Here is a 21,165-nt window from a genome sequence, read left to right as displayed (position 1 = left end):
CTGATGCTTGGTCATTTGGTCAGGTGACGTCACAAGAAGTCGACTTTTTTAAGTTGTGTAATCTATTTGTGATTTTGTGTTGACAAGTTGATACTCTCAGAACGAATCGTTAGAAACTTAAAGAAGCTAAAACAAAACAGAAAGTTGACTGAAGTTGGTTTCTGCAGATATAATGACAAAAACTTGGAGGGTGTGTTGCATGTGGTTTGGAGGTCCATGAGTCACTGGCAAAAAGGTCGTTCACAGTGCTGGTCATTAATGACAGTGTTGGGAGGAACAGTTTGTCACCCATGTTGCAAACAGGAACACATGACAGTCGCTGCTGCACAGATGTTCTGCAGTCTTGATGTCTCACTCTGCAGTCCCATCTGCTGGATCACAGCTGAGCCCAACACCAGAGTCCTTCTGTCTCTCTTCAATTTAGTGACATGTTAATCTGCTCCAAATGCCTCTGCCGTTGTCGTGTTTGTGCCCGAGTCTCGATGAGCTTTTTAATCAAAATCGCTGACTCGGACTTGGCCGCCTCCCTCCAGTCTGCTAGTGTGGAAAATCCTTGTCATCTGACTCCGGCTCTGCTGCTTCTGATTAGAGGGAGACACTCCGGGAGGCCCGAACTCGCCTCCACTTACGAGCGCCGGAGCCCGTCGCGCGCTCGCCGCTCTCACACCTCATCACGCCGCCGGCCAGAGCCTGGCTTTAAAGCCTGGCACCGATCCAGACCTGTTAAACGGCTGATGTGGATTTTGAACTTCAGATGACGAACACATTACATTTCGATTAATGCTTTGTGTTTTGCTTTAATTTCCTCTGGAGGTGCAGAGGCTTCGCTGCAAAGCTCCCGGCCCAGCCTGGGCTTCTGCTGGTTTAACAGGATTAAGACTCCAGCTTCATCAGTTCTCTGGATGGTCATATTAAAATGCCACAAATACTTGTGGTATTATCTTATTCACTCCTTTCTATTCTGCTGAACCTTCTTCATCTGAGCTCTGGTTATAATCTTTAGGACGTCTCACTACACCTTGTAAATCAGAAGCCAACGTCCTGAAGAAAAAGCAATAGACAGCGCATGAATAACATGAAGCAGGAAACTGCACAACACTGACTAGACCTCAAACCTTTTGGTAGAAAACACAATACCCAAGGTGAATAGCACAAGGCACACATCTCAAGTTTAAACACAAATCATTAAAAGCAACAATTGGCGCACAAATGATGAATCTGGAACCAGAAAATACAGGGTTCTGACCTTAAAACATAATATTGGACGTATAAAAATTTGAGAAAACACAAACTTGAGAGGAGAAAACACAAATATTGCAACCTTGATGCAAACAATACAATCCGGAATAAACATAAAGTCACACTGAAGAAGGAAACGCCTGACACACACACAAAAAAAAACTAAGCTGAAGGCAGCAGTGATTTAAAGCTGTTGGTTCATGATGGGATTTGAACATGAGGCCTCGTGAGCTCTTGTTTGGGTCGTCTCGAAGCGAGTTGTGCGACACTCTCTCTGAACTCGTGCAGACTGACAACAAAAGAGGCAGTTGAGTCGGTCCAGGAACACACAGGCGTTGCAAACCTCTGACAGACGTTAAGCAGGTCGTTCTCAGGGACCAGCCGAGAATCAAAGCGTCGCCGTGGCGTCAAGCGAGAGCCATTAAAGTAGGAGTCTGCAGCGAAGAAGCGAGTCACCACAACAGTGAACCAAGAGTCTGCTGGTGCCCCTGGTCCGGCTCCACGCTCCATAAATCTTACTGGCTTCAGAGGAGAAGCTTGTTTGGTGGCTCTGAAATTGCTTCCGTCTGCTGAAGGAACAAACCGTCGTCCTGGAATCTCTTCATTAAAGCTCATTTTGGAAAGGAGCCCAGTGCTGTTGGGTCTTAGCGGTCCATCTCGATGAGGCCGCCACCACTCGGACCAGCACTTCAGACTCCTTCTCTGGGCCCCTCTTCTGCTCTCTGCCTCTCCAATCATCGGTGTTTTGTTGTGACTCTTCTGTCTTTGAAATGTTAGTGCCTATGACTCCACACGTCTGTGCTGTGACTCACTTGTGTTTGCATGACTCATTTCAACCGCTGACCTTGTCTCGTTGCAGGACTCTGCGCGCTGGCAGAGGGCGCTGTCCAAGCTGGCTGAGATGACTTCCACCCTGATCCGCGACAGGAGTCCGGTGCTGGTCGGGCAGGTGCTGCGGGCCTGAGAGCGCACGGTACTGAACTGTGCACGGATCTGTCCCTTCTACTGACCTCGGCTTCTTCCTACTCAAAACTCACTCTAAACCTGAAGGGCAGATGTTCACTGGCTCTACTGGTGGTTTCTACACTGACACCTAACTGACACTCCAGTCTGGCTGGATCAAAGCATTTGTTCAGCTCCAAATGGCTGATATTGACTGAAAAGTAACCGAAGAAAGTTGAGCTAGAGGAAAATAAAATGAAACAAACCAAAACCACATCATAGTTATACACTCATGGTTAATTTACGAGGTTGTAGCGCCACCTGGTGGGAGTGTCCTGTCAGTACAGGTTTGTTGCGGTCTTCCTCCAACAGGGGGCGATATTAGACGTGTAATGGACCTCCTTGCTCTGTCAGAACTGGACCTGCGGTGAGTCCAGTTCTGATGCTCGCTTTTGGAATTATGCTTCGATTTTCCACTTGTTTTATCTGCGCTTTTTGTTTTCTAGATTTCATTTTCCACATTTGCTTTCACTTTACATGAGTCGCTGATGGTTCATGTAAACCAGACTGTCCAAGTTCAGCTCAAAGACAATTTAGAGACAAATAAGATGTGTATAGTATCGGTGGCTGGGAAGCCCAATGAAACCGAGTGGAGGGTTGCAGAGTAGTAACTAATGTTCAGCAGTCGAACACGGTCCAGATCAGTCCCACGTTTCTGTCTCGGCTGCTTAATAAATGACTCTCAGCGTGAGTGCGGCTTCTCCGCCGACAGCCGAGTCTGACATCATCTCTGCTGCATCACTTCAGCAGCTCCTCCTGCTGCTTGGCTCGACCCCCGACTGCGAGCACATGTGAACCGGCCCGCTGCGGTTCTGACGCCGGGTTAGAGTCCAGCTGCAGAGGGAGCGTGAATGCGGGGATGGTGCTTCACAAATCATGAGCGGAACAAAACATCATCATCTTCTGCATCACCTGCGTCAGCTCCCATCTACATTCCCATCACCGTCTTCATGACCAGTGTGTGTGTGAGAGAGTTTGGACTGCTGCCATCTCTTCTGTTCATCCTCCTGCGCTTGTGGCCGTCCTGTGTCTCTGTGACTGTAATTGCTCAGTAATTGCTCTGCAAGTGTTGTTTCGCTGCTTCATTTTCCCTCTTCGTCCTCCTCCTCTTCCTCGTCTTTATTTCGCTGCCAGTATTTTCTTTAATGGAGCTCAAACTTCAGTTGTTGGGATGGATGAGTTTGACTTGGCCAGTGGTTGCGGACCCCCCTCCTCCCCGCCTACATGCTCAGACTCGCCGCCGCAGCTCGGTTCTGACTGATGACTGTCGTGGCCGCCTCCTTCTGCGCCACGTTCTTCTGGTCCCAGCTCCTCCAGCGATGTTCAATCAAGCCCACCAGCAGTGGGCGAGGCAGGACGTCCATCACTGCGCCCACGCCGACACGCACATGTGGACACACTCGCAAGACACTAACTTTATTTATACTGCACTATTAAGACAACACCGAGAGAAGCCCAAACTTTAGAGAACAATCAGTGAAAATCGCGTTTTTGGGCTTGACTTTTGTGACTGCCCTTTTTCCCTTTTTCATGACCTTGAGATAAAAATGGTCATCAAGTTTTGTGATAATATTTCTATTTTAAATTAACTCAATCTATGTATTTTAATAGTTAGGATTATTATTTATGTTATTTACGCCTTACTCTTGACTCAACAGGTTTTTCTTTTTTCCGCCACTTTGTCCTGTTTTTCCAGATCTATTTATTCAATTACCAGTAATTAAAAGAAAAATCTTCAGACAATTCGATTCATTGATGAATTCTTATCCTAAAATATTAGAATACTCTTTATGTACTTTAGATCTGGAAATCCCAGCTGCGCGAACAGGAAGTGACGTCATGTTTGTGTATCTGGATGCAAGTGAGAAAGATGAGTTGAGGGAGTTAAACCAGGTCAACAGTCTGAGAAACTCATGTCTGCAGTTTATCAGCTTCACGTTGTTCCTCACTAAACCCCCCTGTAAAACTCAAGTCAGATTCTCATCGCTGTTATCTGCAGCCCTGCTCCAGCTCTGGTTAGAGATAAAAGATCAAGCGTCAGTGCGATCAGCAGTGAGCCAAGATCTTTGACTCCAACTGGAGTCACTCTCGCCTCCTCCTGCTCGTCTGCAGCTGAAACCTCAAACAACAACAGCAAATTAGTCTACACAACATGTTGATTTGTGTTGTGGTGTGGCAGCCGCACTGGCACACACACACACACACACACACACACACACACACACACTGGCACACACACGCACACTCTCGCACACGCTGCTTTGAAGCTCCTCAGTCTCACTGGGTTGGAAGAGAAGAAAAGTTTCCAGATCTGAGCGGCGAGTGATTTATGAGCTCGTATCACTGGCAGACTGGCTTCCTGGCCGTGACTATTCCGTCACGTCAGGACGAGCGGCGGCGAGTTCAGCGCGCGGATGGTTCGCCACGTGTTTCGCAGCACGAGTCGCACCCTTCTTTCACTTCTGATTTGTAATGAGTGTCTTTTGAATGCTGGAACTTCTAGTTCATCTGTGAGCAAGACTCATTTTCTCCTCAAAACCTTCATTATATTCTTAGCTGAAATTATCTTTTATCTTGAAAAACTCTAATATGACACCCATTTTTATAAAACAAATTGTATTTCCAGATAAAAAAAAATTCTTGAAATCCCCAAATCTTTTTGCAAAATTTTTCTTTTGTATTTTCTGCTGCACATGTGTAAGAGAGTTTTCTAAGTTTCCAAACCAATCGAAAGAAGGTCAACTGAATTACGATATTTTTCACATTATTCTCATCGTCGCGGTGCCGTGTTTTCTGCCGGCGCTGAGAACGTTTCCAACTTCCACTTCATCCAGTCGGCTCGCGCTCAAAGTCGCGCCGCGCTCCACTGATATTTATTGATCTGCGACGGCGACGCGACGGCTAATTGGCTGCTTTGGAAGCGACTCCCTGCCAGCTCTCAAAATGGCTGCCGGGACCACAAAGTCCGGAACGCCGCTGTAAATCCTCCTCTCCATTTCGTCACGCTGGGTGTGACGGGATTCCAGACTGACCAATGTTGAGGTCATTTCCTTGTCTTGAGAGCTGCACCGCGAAGGTGGCCAGTTCGCCGGGTTGGAGCCAGAACCGGCACCGGGCTAATCTAATTAGAGAGTGAAGCAGGAGGACGGGGGCCCAGTCGGAGCCAGAGCCAGCTCTGGTCCCCCTTTTTTTTTTTTTTTTTGGTAAAACCTCAACCCGCAAAATGCAATGTGGTCACGTCTGCGGGTCTAATTCTTCCGGAGAGCCAAGCGAGTCCGCTTGAGGGATGGAGGGACGAGCGACGGAGGAGAGCAGAGATTTATGTCCTGCTGCGACGGAAGAAAACAATAAAGCTGGATCAGAACTGCTGCCTTTTTATTTCTGTGAAGAAGTCCAAATGAGTTCGGCTCTGCTGCGGAGAGAGTCATCTGGACTTTTTATGACAAGCGTGGGCGGAGGTCATGTCAGGTCACCGCTGGTTATTTATTTTTATGGTTATTTTCACGTCACAGTGATTGAATGAATGATACAATCATTCCATTTTTGTCAATTCGTTTTTGCGGTTAATAGATCGTGCAATCCTCCGTCTGTCAAACAGGGGGCACCATTTACAATCCATCAGTTCGAAAACGTGATCGCAGCTACGCTCTGAACTCCGGAGGGTCAAGTCAGTAACAGCTACGTTTGAACGAACCTGACGACTTTGTCGAGTCGTCCACGACTTTCGAACGAGTCGACGATTTCCTTGCTCACACCCGAGTCGATGTGTGCCGTCAGTTATCGTGGCAGTGGTGGACTCTCCTCCCCAGTCGCTGGATTCCGAGAATCTTCCTCATTTGTCCGGCTAATTTCCCTCATTACGATGTTTGTGCTGTGGTTCCGCTGGAAAGCATTCTGGCTCGCGAGTCTCTTTCACACGCCGCCGACAAACTCTTCCCTGATTAGAACCAGCCCGGAACCCTTTTTCATCCCGCTCTTCCCTCGTGGAGCCAGAGTCTTCTCCGCGCCACCCCCGGCGTGTTTACAGGGAACGTTCCGCCGACGTGGACGAGATTTATGACTTGTTTACTCTGCAGCGTGCTCGTGTCGTTGCTGCCCCGATTTCTGATCACTTTCTTTGTCCGGAGCCAAACCACGGCGTAAACACCAGACCTGTGTGAGCGTGCGTCTGTGTGTGAGCATCGACCCACCCTTGAAGAGTTTGCTGTTTTTCTTGGTTTCGCTTGTTTGTTTCCCGCTGAGTCAGCGCTCCGGTCGACGGTTCCGTGTAATCAGCAACTGATCGAGTATCAATCAGTTGCGGAGTAAACACTTCCTGCTTGTCTCACTTCATCACCATGAGCATGAAAAGTTTTTCCTGTTAAATGACTGAAATAATTGATTTTTCCTTATTTCAGATTTTTTAACAGAAAAAAAGGACTTTTCGACTACTGCATGATCGTGAGTTTTTCCTCCATGTTCTCATCAGCAGATTCAAACTTCACTGGAGGAGTTTCTGCACAAACTGGAGTCCAAATACCTGCAAGTGTTGGAGAGGAACCGACCCGGCCCACGCTGCTTCCTCTGCTGCTCCCCACAACATCTCTATTGTTTCCTGCTGGATGATGAATCCGCCACCCCCCCTTAACCCTCGGCTAGCCGTTGCTGGACTCCAGTGGGCTCTGATCCGAACATCTGCCGGAGGTCTCGGTGGACTCGTGCGAAGGTCGCTGAACTGGCCAACATCTGTCCTGATGTTTGCTTTCGTCGTCATGGAGAAAGGCTGAATTTATGAAGTCACAATCTCAGTTGGGCTTCAAAGTCTCCTGGCTTCTTTCCACTCTCGAGGAGCTGCAGCTCTACTCTGAGTCTCTGCTGGAACCCACTCATGCTCACCGTCCTCCTCTTGCTGAGGAACTCTGGACCAGGCTCTTCTACGAGTCTCTGCTGGGTGATTGAGCTCCACATCGTCTCTGTTAGACAAGACACAAGGTAGTGCTCAAGCTTAGATATTTCTTTGAACCTTGTTTGAGAAGACGTCCAGCATCCATCAAAGAATTCCGACATCTTGCTGGTACAAGAGGCCACTCCTTGTGAGGTGGTTCTACTCCAAGTCTCCTTCTGCATTCGTTTGTTGGGCGACAACAAGCGCCTGCTGAAGGCAGTTCCTCAGGATGTCTCTGTCTTGGTTTCTCCTGGGACGTGAGAGGTGTCGCTCTTCTACCAGCCTCCACCTGATGACTGACCTCTTCCCTTCAGAAGCTCCGGCTTCATCATCTGTTTGTGTCTCCTGCAGGATGCACACTTGAACGTGGACAAATGAAGGTGATAAACCTTATGATCAAGTTTGGACTGTAAGAAAAGTCCCGGTTCTCATGCAGGTTCAGAGGATCAGTCACGCTGGGCGCTGGTCCTTCAGGGTCACAGCAGGTCGGTAATGTTCCGACAGGAAGTCCCGCCACCTCCTCCTCCTCTGTGCTAATGAAGCCCTCGGGACCTTCTGGAAAGCCCTGGAACTGAATAGCGTCCATCCCGTCCAAAACCGCCGCCGCCTCCTCTTCTTCTCTGAGTCCCAGCGACCCCGGCACCCCTGGCTCTGCCGCTGGTTACCATGGCAACGTGGTGCACTGGAACAGGACGACGACTTGACCAGATGTCACGACGACGTGCTGCGGTGGGTTTATAGCGTGACTCCGGGCGGACCTGATCCTCGGACACACGTTTTCTCCATCACCGGCCTCATATCTGATGCTCTTTGATCCAGCTTTAACGGTTCAGAACCTCAGTTGGACCAGAATGTGAAATCCAGGAAGTGAGCTGGAGAGTAGTCAACGCTGTTGCCGTGGTTATGGAGGTGTCGCCGGGTCTTGGTTCCTCTGATTGTCCGACTCCTGCGTCACGTCCGCACGCACCGGGCCACAGCGCAGACCCGCGAGGGAATTCTTGAGAACTCTAGCTTCCCGGCGTCAGAAGAGACAGCAAACAGGCCCAAGCCCGGGCCTTGGGGGGTGGGGGGGGAGGTGTTGCTGACCTCGCCAAGTGGGAACTATGCTGAGGTCACTGGAGGTCGACTCCTGAGCATGAAGACATTTGTGGCTCTCAAGTCGACACGAGGAAGCTCACATTACGGGGTCCCTAACTGCAGCTTAGTTGGAGACTCCTGTTGGATCAAATCAAAATCAGACTTGGATTTTAAATATTGTACAGTATGATGAATATGAGTTAATTTTTTTAGTGGCTTCTTAATAATCATTCAGTCTTTGGTACATGACCGGAGCAATATTTTATGAAACCAAATTTCACAGTGTGAAGTTGAAATATCACATTTTAAAAACTGTTTGGATTATTAAATTAAAAAAATTTATTCATATTTTTCATTAATATTATGAAATACGTTTGTTATTCGAGCAAACGCAAATTTAAAAAAGTAAAACAGTACGTATCGTTTAAATCTTTGTCGAAATGCCGACAGAATCCATAGTAAATAAGTCAGGACTGTTCCATGGCTGCCAGCAGGTGTCACTGTTTCCTGCCTCACTTGAGGTTATATCGAGTTCCAGGGTTACCGAAACACTTTAAACGTTTGCATTTTATAAACTTTTTGTCCTTTTGTTATTGTGTGAAAAATGTTTTTGCAGCAAGATTTAAAAACACTAATCAAGTATTGTGTGAACAAACAGAGCCATGCAGTTCAATGATGGAATGAATCCCAGTATTTAAGGGTCAAATGTCACGGACAGATTTCTACCTCGCCATGATTTGGAAGCTCCTGTAACCATGGCGACAGCTTCATCATCACTTCCACTCTTCCATGACTGTAGCCATGAGCGTGATGATGCTTCATGCTTGCTATTGCTATCATGCAGTTATAAATGGATAAAAAAGTGAAGTTGCTAAAATGTCAACATCAAAGAAGGATGTGACCTTGAGAGTGACGCCGGCGACGCCCAGAGTCCCGACAAAGTAGTGAAAAACCTGAGTCGCTGACTTCACTTGTTGAAATGATTTTTCTTATTGGGTCAGGATGTTGGCGCTGTACGTGTGTGTGCGCGCGTGTGTGTGTGTGGCAGTCGGATCCAATTGAGCAAATAAAAGCACTAATGGTCCGGTTCGGAGCCTGAAGTGGGAGCTGATCCCCAGCTGGCGCGGGTGAGGGTGCGGGGGAGGTGTTGGGGTGCAGGAGGGCGTCCACGCAGCCAGTCTGGGAGGAAACGGGCTCTAATGGTTCTGGTGGCGCTTTCTGGTTTAGGCGGTTGTACCAGGTCCAGATTTAAATGGGGGTTTTAGTGTGGCGACCCGGGGCTGTTTGAGGTGTGGTCCGGCACAGTCCCTGCTCAGCATCACACGTCTGCTCCCCACTTTCAAGCCTCACCCCTTCACATCTCTCCCTCCCCACTCCCTCTCAGAGCATGAGCTCATGCTGGCGGTCCCCTGCCAGTTCACGAAATACATCAATGGAATCTCCCAAACCATTTAATCTATAAAACATCTCGGGCCCACAGGCCTTTGGTCCTGAAGGGAAGGTTTTGGGGGGAATATTGAAGTTTTCACACGAACAGAAACTAAAGTCTCTGCACTTTTCATCCACGTTACACACTGTAAATCACCCAGAGATGTGAACAATAAGATGCCGACCTGTCCAGGGCGTCCCCTGCCTCTCACCCCAAGTCGCTGGGATCGACCCCAACCCCCCCGTGTCTCCATCAGAGAACTAACCAAAGAAAATGAATGGCCCTGTATTACTCCAAATAATCTGTCCCCAAATATTGTTAGGGCAAGATACGATCTTTATATTTGAACATGAAAAGTTTTTGAAAATGTGTTATCGATAAAAATATTTTCAAAGATTTTGAATGTCTTTTGATGCTTGCTGAATGTCCTGAAATAAACAGTTTTTAAATGTATGTTTAATGTAAAATAAAAACAAAATCTGACACCATAAAATATAATATTGTCCACGAATTATAATATACACTTTCACTGCTTGCTGCCGAAATGTTTAAAGACGGCCATGCTTCATATGTTATTATATTTGTTCTTCATATTTACACTATTGTTGAAAAGATTGTTCATTTTGTTTGTTTTTTATCCTACAGGGGGCAGCACTGAGTCTTGTCATCTCTGAGTCCGACTCGCTTTCTGTTGACCCGGGGTGAGTCCAAGTCAGAATGTCTGACACAGTGATTCACTAGACTCTGATCAGGGTTGATTCTTTTGTCAGTGCCAATTTGACTAGTGACTCATGGGTTAATTATAACAAGGGACTCGGTTCACTTAAATGACGTAGTCTTTCAAGATGCCACTGGTGGACCAGTTCATCTCACTCAAGTCACGCAAGCAAGAGTCGGGCAAAGAAACGGACATGAACACTCTTTCAGTGTGACTCTTTAGTGTCAGGAACAATGGTCGGAATCATAAAGTTAAAACGATGAATAACTTTCCTTGTTACATAACTGAAATAAAATTCCTGACTCAGCGATTCTGTTCAGACTTTAACTAGTGACTTTATCATCATATCATCACCACCAGTCTTAGATGAGGAAGTGAGTGACCTCGGCCTGATAAAGCTGAGTTAACCCCTGACCCCTGCCCTCGGCAGGCGTGGGGTGGGGGGTGGGGGGTCCCGCAGAGGTTGGATCTTAAATAAATACGTGTCTTTCTGGAGACTGGTCCGTTTTAATGTGGCAGATTTATGTGTCAGAGTTTTTCGGGGGACGCTGGTGTTTGTGGTCTCCGTGACCCTCCCTCGTCTCACGTTACACCCTATTTATAACCTCCGCCCGCTCCCCTCGTCTGCAGGAACCTCCTCCTGCTGCTGCTGGAGACGCTGGGCTGCTGCTGTCCCGGACCACTGGAGCTGTGGACTACCGCGGGACGCCTTCTCTCGGATATGTGCTCGCCATCTCTCTGACTCAGGATTGTTTTCTTCTGACCCGTGATGGATCACACTCTGTTCGGGTGCCTGCGGAGCCCCCACACCCCGGCCCAGACACTGCATCCCGCCTTCACCCAGTCCCCCCTGGCCCTCCACGGACGCTCGGACCACGTCTCCTACCCGGACCTGGCCTCGTCCTCCTCCTCCTCCTCCACCTCCTCTCCGGCGCCCTGCATCATCTCCAGTTATGAGGAGGGTTTGTTCCCGGGTCAGCACCACCACCACCACCATCACCACCACCCTCACCGGGCCCACCTGCCCCCTCAGCAGCATCACCCCCCGCCCCAGCACCGTCCCACCTGGCACGTGCCTCAGATGCCCTCGCCAGGTAACGGCGCCCGACACAGCCTTTGCCACCCTCACGTGACTCACGACGGCGGACCCTCAGACCTGGTTCACCCAGGCGGGCCCAGCTTGTGTGCCAGCACCCCAAGTCTGGGTGGCAGCAGCGCCCCGACCGGAGCCTCATGCGTCACCTCAGACTTCGGGCGACAGAGTCTGTCGCCAGCCGAGGCTGAGAAGAGGAGCGGGAAGCGCAAAAGCGACAGTTCAGGTGAGAGTCAGGGGACTGATAGGGTGACCCTCAGCCTCAATGTGCACGTCACGTCTCAATTTAAAATGTCTCGCTAATATCAGAGCCGAAATCCAAATATAATACTGGGTGAAAACTTAACACAAATGAGAGATTTTTAATCCTAAAAATATATTTATTTTGCTTAAATATGACTGCAATTGAATTTCTTCTTAATAAGAAAATACATAAAGTATATGACATTTTTATTCTTTACAAACTACTATTACTTCCTGGTCAATTACATCGTTCCAATTTTCTATTATAGTTGTATTTTAAATTTCAATATTTCTCAAACTAGATATTTAATTTTTGTAAACTATAAAGTTTTATAAGCTATAAAGTATTAAAAGCTTTATTGTTATTGTTCCTTCATGGTGTGTCTCTGAGATCTGCTGAGAGGTTTAAAAAAAAAAAAGTCAAATGGTCAACTTGTTTTAAGTTTGATTACAAATTACATTTTATTCAATTTACATCAACGGCCGTTTCATACTCTGCTCTTTTATTCACAGTAAGCCCTGCTTTATTTTCAGAAACATTGCCGCAGATATCGCATGTGATGAAGCTCTTAGATCTTTGCCTTTGATGTCGACCCAAAATCTTTTACTCTCAAAGACACTTGTTTGGAAGATGGAAGTTTTTGTTCATGCAAATGCGACAGTGCTCTCCAGCAAAGGTTCATCTGAACGCAGCGCGTCTCTGCCAAAGAAAGTTTTCTCCGAATAAAATATAACTAAAAAATTATATATGGCATTAAACCAAAAATGACATCATAACTAAAAAAAATCACAGAATATTTTTAGCACACAAATTTTCTGGTTAAAAATCTATATGGAGCGACACGTCACACTGCAAACGTCGAATCTTTAATACAGTTGCGTGAAAGAGAGACCACTTTTTAATTTACGTTTTTACGAACCAAAATGATACACTTTCGACAAAATTCTTAGTTTCTACAAATGACAAAATAAAAGACCGAACTAAATACACGAATAATAAAACTGAAATAAAGCAGATTACTTTATGATGATGAAAATAGTGTTGAAAAGGAGAATCTAAAACATAAAAAATGTCATTTCAAAATGAGGTAAAAAGGTTTTGAACATCAAGTGGGGAAAAAAGTGAGAGGAAAGACTGTCGAAGGAAGCGAACACGTGCACACGCTTCAATCCGCCAACTGTTTATTGTTTTTCGCGCTGGGTTGAGACGGACGTCCGCTGCTCGCAGGAGACCGACAGCAATGTGAGTTTCGACAGCTTCGACCAGACGCCTCGCCAAGCTCGACGGGAAACCAGTTGTGTTTAAGTGAACGGATCCAAAACGTGATTCTCGCCAGCACGCCCAGAACCAGGACCGCCGTCGGTTCCGTGTCAGTCAGCAGACGTCAGCGGGAATGTTAACGTTCATACCCGAGGCGTCAGGTGAGCTGACCCCCACCAACTGACGCACACGTCACGTCCCCTCAAGTGAAGGAGTCGGCGGGTCCAGAGAGACTTTACTCATGGACTTCAGCGCTGCTCTTTCATTTTATCTGAACAGCATTTCAACCTGGGGAAAAATAAGAAGAAAAAGATTTGGAATTCATTAAAAATCATAATATACAATAAAATACTTGTAAGTTATATGAAATTATAAAACCAAAATAGAACAAATAAATCTCTTAAAATGGTAGTAAAAATAATTCAAATTCAGAGAATGGCATTTCTTATTAATAAATTGGAAAAAAAGCAAAATTCAACTGAAAAGACAAAAAAAAAATGCTCTAAATTTTTGGTCTAAGAAAATCAAACAAAATCACAAACAAATAAATTGGGGGTCATTTACAGCTGATTTTTCCATTCGATTTTATGATCAAAACCTGCTGAAAACTGTTTATTTTCCCTTCAAGTGTCTGGCATTGTCGATGTAATTAGTGTTACAAGGACATGTCTATGAAAGAAACAAGAGCATCCAAGCATCTGGAAGAGCTTTTGTTTAACAGACAAACGTTATTTTTACTCATTTTATCACTCAAAAAACACGTTTTCCACCACCAAACTCCACCTAAAAGCCTTCAGAGGAGTCGCACACTTTGCTGTCGCGTCTGCGTGTGTGTGTGTGTGAGAAGCCCTGTGAGCGTGTCAGTAAACAAGTAAAACAACCACGAGGAAAACAGACCGATCTGGAAACAATCTGACCGCAGGTTTGCTTTGGCTGCAGCTGCGACTCCTCACTAAAAAAAAACGTCTCAGGATTAGTGTTGACAAACAGTAAGGAGTCCCATCTCCCGCCAAAATTCATCGACTTGTCCCCAAGACTTGTTTCCCAAAACTAGTATTTAGTGCAGCTGAGTCATCATGATGCTTCAACTGGCTGTTTCCTTGAATTTGGCCTTGAAGTTTGTGACAGCAAAATCAAATGTTTGCTGTCACCGAGTCGCACTAAAAATATCAAGCCAAGTGTGTCATTAGTCGACTGATAGCGTCGCTTTAAACATCTGATCAAACTTCAACTGGAGCGGCACCAAACTAAACAGTCAAGAGCGAGCTGCAGAGGGATCCGACTTCTCAGTCGCCAGCCAGTCTCCACTGATCGGTCACTTATATGGAGTGGAAGTTTTGAAGGGACTGTGAAACTAGGTCGCTGAACTGCAGTGGCTCTTTTTAAGGCTTAAACTTTGAAGTTGTCAGTCAGAAGAGGAAAGAGGTGAGCAGAGCGACGGCCTTCACCGAAGTCTGCACGCCCTCCAGATCAGACGTGTCCAAACCTCACTCAGAAGAGTGAAATGACGCCGTAATTCAGTCACCTGAGTGTCATAACTGTGATCCGACTTGCCCATAAACATCAGTTTTTCAGCTCCATGATCTGCAGTTGACATAGTTTGTCTCGGCCGAATATGACATCTGGAAGTGATCCGACTCACCATTGTTTCATTTTCCGGACGTCGTGTTTCTCCCGCATGTTTTCTCACCAAAAACCTCGAGAGGCGTCGCAGCACTCTGAGTTATGATAAGCGTGAATTAGCATGATGGCTACACGTGTGCGGCGGACGGAGAGGTTTGTCAGTCGTCCCACTGTCAAATCTGCTTTGATTCTTCTCAGTATTTCATTTTATTTGAATGGATCAAACAATTTTTTAAATGAGAGATGAGCAGTCTTTAATGATCGGAAAATCAGTCAGTCTACCCTGGGAAAAACATCATTAAAGTGGAATATAATGTTTAAAAAGAATGTTTCAGCTCTGAAAGAATATAAAAAGGAGACAGAGAAGAGTATTAAAAAATATTTTGGGTGGAATTAAAATTTTTTTTAAGTTGAAAACTCAAAGAAAATGATGGAAAACTAAAGGAGAAAAAAGATAAAATTGAAAAATCATCCTACATACTAAGAAGAGAGAATCACATGATATAAAAATATAATATATACACAATAAATATATATATATATATATATATAAAAATAGATAGAATATATAAAAAAAATATCAGAGAAAGATTTAATATAGTATTTATAGGAGAAAATGAGAAAAAGAGCCGAGCCGTGAGGAACACAGCGCCATGTTTGTGGTAGAAGTATTTGTTCGGTTTCGTTGCCTAGGGGTCAGTTACAGACTGGATTTGAAATTGAAACGTCATGAGAACCTCTGCAGCAGCATGCTTTGGAGTGGATCCATCAGCTTTTTTCAGTCGTCCTTTGAACCCCAGAACCCTCACGACTCCTGGCTGACGGTTGGTGACCCCAGCAGAGCCTGACCCGCTCCAGGTCCTGAGCTCGGACCTGAAGTGTGGATCACATCTGGAAGCCAAGCAGCGCTCGGCACCGGCACTAAACACCCGACGCACTCGCAGGCTTCCCTGGTCTTAGGATTCGTCCCGCTGGTGCAGTTAAAGCCGCCGCAGGCCGCTGCGCTCACACACCCGCTGCCAGAGAGAAAACGAGCCGAGTCGACCCTTTTTATCAGAACCAAACTGCTGAGCGGCAAATCAGGAGTGCTAATTTGAGATAATCCCCCCGAGTGGAATAATCTGAGCCTCTGTTTGACAGCTTGAGCGCTTCTTTTCGGAAGTCAAACCTGTCTAGGTTTGGTGACTCGCTGACTCGGGCGCGACTGGGGTTAAGTTTGAGGAGGCATTCTGAAATGTTTAGGAAGAAGTTGGCTTCATGTTTCTAGCTGTGATGCTTTTCAACAATGTGAGTCAGTCTATAGTTTTTAGCTCAAATAAAAAATAAATCTTAAATCAAAAACCTGCTCAACTCAAAATCAACTCAAAATATCTGAAACTATTTCTGTTAGTGAATTCTCCTTGACTGGACACAAAGCAGCGCGCGAACCAAAGGCCTCACGCGTGTTGTCGTGGTCGAGCTGGTCGGTCTACGTGGATTCGAGGAGGCTTCCTGGTTTGTCTGCTTCAGCACGACGTCATGTGACCCCCCACCGAGCGGAGCCATCCATCACGGCCTGACACGGCAGCTCAGGTCACCGTCGGCAACGTGATCTTGGCTTTTCTCAGGACGGAGCCCAGCGCTTTCCTGGGATCCATTTGAGGATTTAGAGTTCTCAGCACTCGTCTGGACCTGAACCCGGTGACGCCCCACACTGACCCTTCCAAACCCTCCAGTGACCCCCTTATTAGCCTTCTTCTTCACGACACTCTTATTTTGTGACAGTTTTTCCCCTTTTTTGCTGAGACTTTTTTCCGTGCTGCAGCCACTCACTCCATTATTGAGCAACAAACATCACGTGATTCTGACTTGAAGTGTGAGGGTTCAATTCTCACCTGTCACTCAAGAACCGCCCGAAAAAACCCTCCTGACTCATCGATTCTGACCCAAACCACCCATTTCCTCCTCGCTTGTTTACTCAATCAGCACAGATCAACAGTCGCTTCCTGTTTCCTCCCAAATAACCTGCAACAACAAACTCTGGCCCGCTTCATTACCGAGCCGGGACTCGCCACCGGGCCGCCGCTCATTAGCCGTACCCGCGAGGTTCCGAGTGGATCAGCTGTCCAAATATCGTCCTGGCGCGAGATGCGCGGCTGATGGGCTTTCAACATCTGGACCAGAACCGCAAATATGGCTCCAGATCCAGCCGTGCGGGGGGTTGTTGAGTCCAGAAGAATTTCAAGAATCTGATTTTTCTGGACTCCAACCGAGGACGATGACTCACAATCTGAAACACTCCAAACATGAAGAAAATAAATAAATACATTTACTACAAATATAAACTAAATAGTATTTTTTGCTCTAAAGGATGTTGTAAATAACAAAATAAAAAACAAAATTTTTTTTTTATCTTAATATCAATACAAATCTTTAGTCTCTAAAACTTCCTTTAAAAACGTATTATTTCTATTATTATATAGAACATGTCATCATTTTATCTCTTGTTAGACAATTTTTTTATTCGTCTTAATTATTTTTAGAATTTTTTTTACCAACACTAACCAAATTCTTTTTCCTTGAATGTCCCATACTTTAATTGTTTATTAGCAACCTAAATCAACAAAGTGTAGCAGGGCAGAAGGCTGATTGAATTTTATTTATATAGCTACTTATTTGAAATAAAATGCAAATGTAGTCTTAGTAAAATATTTTTAAGAAGTAGTGGTCTGATTCAAACATCATACTTTCAAAAATCATTTGTTTTGACTTGTTTCAAAAAGTGTCCCTTGCATTGTGGAGCAGTGGTGCTGGTGTGGTTTGGTTCTCGAGTGAGGCTCTGCTGTGAGGCAGAAGAGAGCCGCGCTGGTCTGGCTCCTGTGAGCTCACTAGAGAGGCTGCTCTGGGTTTCTCATATTCTCGCTGCTTTCTTGTGGCCAGATGAAAGTTGCAGCGGGAAGCTAATTGCTGCGGTGCGGCGGTCGTGTCGTAAAACTCCGCCGCCGCTTTTAACTGGAGTCTCCAGAACAGCTGGCTGTCGTACTCTTTTTATTTCTCTTTCACAGCGTCTGCGTTTACCCAAACGTGTCTGAAACGTCTCGGCTTCAAACGCTCGCAAATTACAGGGAGGGGGGGCGCGGCCTCTCTCTGGCAGATTTCATTTGTGAAAAACTTGTGTAAAAATAACCCGCACGTCTTCGTCTCGACTGTGGAGAAGGGAAATTAGTAGGAAGATGTGAGAGGTTGACGTTTGAACGCTTCAAAAATACGTTTGGATTATTCCGTGAGTGACAGTTAGTTTACGCTCTCTTGTTGGAAAGACTCTAGCTGTCTGCCCCAGCTTCGACTGGCCCTTCTTAGTTTGCCTAATGGTAGGGCCGGCCCTGGCTGAGCTCAGAATATCGTTCCAACAGCATAGTTTTTTCAGAGACAATCTAAATAACTATATTTTAAACAATTTCAATTTCAGTTTGTTTCTTGTTAAGCTATTTTTTATGTTTAATTTGGAATTTAAGCTGCATGAAAAAGACACATACTGCTATTATAAAAGTTATAAAATACGTTAATATACGAATATTAACTAAAAAAATAAAATTAATACTAACTTCAACTGTCAGATTGAATAGAATTTTCTGTAGATTTAATGCTGAAATATTGAAGGTAATTTGTACTTTTTTTGCATAAATTAAAGTGATTAAATAAATCAATAAATGTGGTGTATAATACTGATAAATATTGAAATATAAATATTTGAAATGCAGTTTGAAGAAGTGAAAAATACACAAAATGAATCACACAAGTACTTGCAGTAATTGGACCGGAGCCGTTGAGCAACACTTGGGTCAGAACACTCCAGGGAAGTCTGTTACTGCACTCATGCCTTCCCTCTCTTTCATGCAGCCTTTCATTTTCACTCGCTTTTATTAAACACGTCACTGAAACGGTATTTTCAAGTCAACTCCTGACTGACTTTGGTCCTCATTAAAACCCCCCAAAGATCCGAACCTCCTGTAAAGACCCACGTGTGGCTCATTCGGCCACTTCAAGTGTTTGCCCAGCTCCCCCTCTCCCCCCAAGAAGTGACCCGCTCTCTGTGTTCCAGAGTCTCAGGACGGGAACTACAAGTCGGATCTGAGCAGCAAGCCCAGGAAGGAGCGGACGGCGTTCACCAAGGAGCAGATCCGGGAGCTGGAGGCCGAGTTCGCCCACCACAACTACCTGACCCGGTTACGGCGCTACGAGATCGCCGTCAACCTGGACCTGACGGAGAGACAGGTGAGTCAGTGGCATGTTCTGCAACTCGGATGAAGAACCAAGACTCTTGTGCGTCTGACCGTCACAGCATTCTGTGGTGCGTGGTCCACTCCAGATCTTCTCTGGTTGGACTCGACCAGTTATACACACGTCAGCTCCAACCCCGAAGATGCCTCCTCTCCTCTGCTCCTATGTTTTCATAGCTCCGCATCGCGGGCCGCGGTGCTCCAGATGTGGTGGTGTGGCGGGAATATCGTGTTCCAGATGTTCCCTTCTGTTCTTTCACACGGGCCGCCGTTCAAGCGACGGGTCAGAGGAAGTGGTGTCTAGGAAGCCGCTCGCTCTCGTCCCACTGGCTCTTCTGTCAGAACAAATTGGGGAGCGAGCGCGGCCACGCTGCTGATGGAGAAATAAATATGGTTCGAAGGAAGGAGCGAGAGCCTGAGACAGTCAGTAACCCATGAATCATGAAACTGACTCACTGGTACTTAAGGTCAGGACCTGGACACAATGGTTTGTTGTTTAGAGGCATGAGTCGCTCCCACTTCTGCCAGGGTTTAACTTCCTCTACAGGACTGGAAATGACTTGCGTTAAATGTTGAAGGATTCCAGGTGGCTCATGGATCCAATACTGACTCCAAGTGACTCGTTAACTTGAGTCTCTTGAAATGAGGCGTGAGTCACGTAGAGTTCAGTAATCCACGACTGTGTGAAGGTTCGAGTTACGCTGCAGCAGTTCAGCACTGATTCGGTGAAGAGGCCACAGAGGACCCTTTGCTGGTTCCGCTTTGTTTTGGTGTCAGGAGTATTTTGGTCTTCACCGCGTGGCTCCTCTGAAGATGGATTTTGGGTTGTATAACTGTTGAGCTGCTGGTCAGCAGCACGTCCGTGCCAGCGGGCGTCTGCAGGCTGAAGTCTCGCTTTCATATCAATTACCGATGACGTCAGCGATATCCGAATAGCGGCAGCGCGCGGAGGTTCTGCGTGGGCCCAGTCGTGACAGAACCTCGTCGGTACTGTTTCAGAAGGATGTTTGTGTTTGTGACTTGTTGAGCATGGCACCCAGCAGGAGGACCCCCCACGGTGTGGGTCCAGCTCAGGCTTCAGCCAGTCTGACGTGTCGGCCCTCACGAAGCCGCCGCTGCTGCTGCTGACGTGCTCACGGCCGTTTTAAGCAACAGCTTACTCATCGGTCTGAGAGACGCTAATATGGAGCGTGAGGCGGGTGAGCAGAGGGAGGGAGGCTCTGACCCCCTCCACCCACCTGACGTTTGTCAGCGTGTTGCAGCAGCTGACTTTTATTAAGCTTTCACATCGAATGTATCCTGATCCTGACGGTTCTGGGTTCAAGTCCCAGCTCACATACAGAGTACGGAGCCTTCAGAGTGCTTTTATTATGACTCATCATTCTTTAAGCGCCAATATCACTCTCACAGGAACTGCAACCTACTAATACTACTACAAGCTACTTCTCTCTTACTTCGACTACTGCCGCTACTTCCACCAATAGTACTATGACTGTGCTCCTTTACTTTACCAGGTGCTTTCCAAAGCCTTCTCCGATTGCTCTGTTACTATTACTAGTACTTTTAGTATTGCCCTTCTGCATTACTCACTATATCCACTACAGTACGTGTACTATTGGTCACTATCTCATCTCATACATGAGTACTACTAAAACTGCAGTTACTTGTAATGCTATTTCTGAAAGTAGTAATTATGATCAGACACTTCACTGGTACCACTAGTCATACTTCTACTGCTATTATCACCTTATCTGTGTGTTGATGCAGTACTACTGTGACAAGTATAGCTACATTTTGTATCACTGCTAATATTACAGTATTATTATTTTTTGCTCCAACCTGTGCACATTAGTCAAAACTGGATTCATTTCTGTGTCGGCAGGTCAAAGTCTGGTTCCAGAACCGGAGGATGAAGTGGAAACGAGTGAAGGGCGGCCAGCAGGGGGCAGCAGCTCGAGAGAAGGAACTGATCAATGTGAAAAAAGGGACGCTGCTGCCGTCCGAGTTCTCGGGCATCGCAGCGCTGCATCACTCCACGGACTCGCTAGCGAACGAGGACAGTCAGGACAGCGACCACAGCTCAGACCACGCCCACTTATGATGCAGTCACCGCGGGCCATGGCCACTCAGAGCCGCGGGAGGAGCGCGGCCTGCCGATCGTCGCACTACGATGCTAAATAAGTGTACAGACGGAGAGGAGGATTGGGACCCGCTGCTGGGTGGAGAACTGTCACATGTATCTTTGTTGGCGTGATGTTAGCGCAGACATTTGTGGAATTCGAAATGTAAAACATGAA

At 46.4% G+C, this 21,165-nt stretch overlaps 2 protein-coding genes across 5 annotated transcripts in view; both read left to right on the top strand.

Moving 5' to 3' along the window:
- crppa (CDP-L-ribitol pyrophosphorylase A) overlaps positions 1-7,148 on the top strand; it is a 25,231-nt gene extending 18,083 nt beyond the window's left edge. For 2 of the 4 annotated variants that reach the window (XM_053843888.1, XM_053843886.1), the window contains one exon: positions 2,099-3,689. In XM_053843888.1, the coding sequence (XP_053699863.1) occupies positions 2,099-2,203 (105 nt within the window). In that variant the 3' untranslated portion in view covers positions 2,204-3,689. Of the gene's footprint in view, positions 1-2,098; positions 3,690-6,712 lie in introns of those variants that run through there. The other 2 variants (XM_053843887.1, XR_008412569.1) reach the window with 2 other exon arrangements.
- meox2a (mesenchyme homeobox 2a) lies at positions 7,142-21,165 on the top strand. The gene is made up of 5 exons (XM_053843889.1): positions 7,142-7,894; positions 10,317-10,372; positions 11,020-11,708; positions 18,691-18,863; positions 20,751-21,165. Exons 3-5 carry the CDS (start codon positions 11,159-11,161, stop codon positions 20,967-20,969), a joined length of 942 nt encoding a protein of 313 aa, XP_053699864.1. The 5' UTR covers positions 7,142-7,894; positions 10,317-10,372; positions 11,020-11,158; the 3' UTR covers positions 20,970-21,165.

The sequence above is a fragment of the Synchiropus splendidus genome, chromosome 15, assembly GCF_027744825.2.
Source record: "Synchiropus splendidus isolate RoL2022-P1 chromosome 15, RoL_Sspl_1.0, whole genome shotgun sequence".
In the NCBI taxonomy this organism is placed as follows: domain Eukaryota; kingdom Metazoa; phylum Chordata; class Actinopteri; order Syngnathiformes; family Callionymidae; genus Synchiropus; species Synchiropus splendidus.
This window is presented reverse-complemented; position numbering and strand designations above follow the sequence as displayed.

Excerpts from the sequence above, each read along its gene's own strand:
- meox2a (XM_053843889.1), top strand. The coding sequence starts at position 11,159 with ATGGATCACACTCTGTTCGGGTGCCTGCGGAGCCCCCACACCCCGGCC. Across the intron at positions 11,709-18,690 it reads GCGCAAAAGCGACAGTTCAG|AGTCTCAGGACGGGAACTAC; the intron begins GTGAGAGTCAGG and ends TCTGTGTTCCAG. Across the intron at positions 18,864-20,750 it reads TGGACCTGACGGAGAGACAG|GTCAAAGTCTGGTTCCAGAA; the intron begins GTGAGTCAGTGG and ends CTGTGTCGGCAG.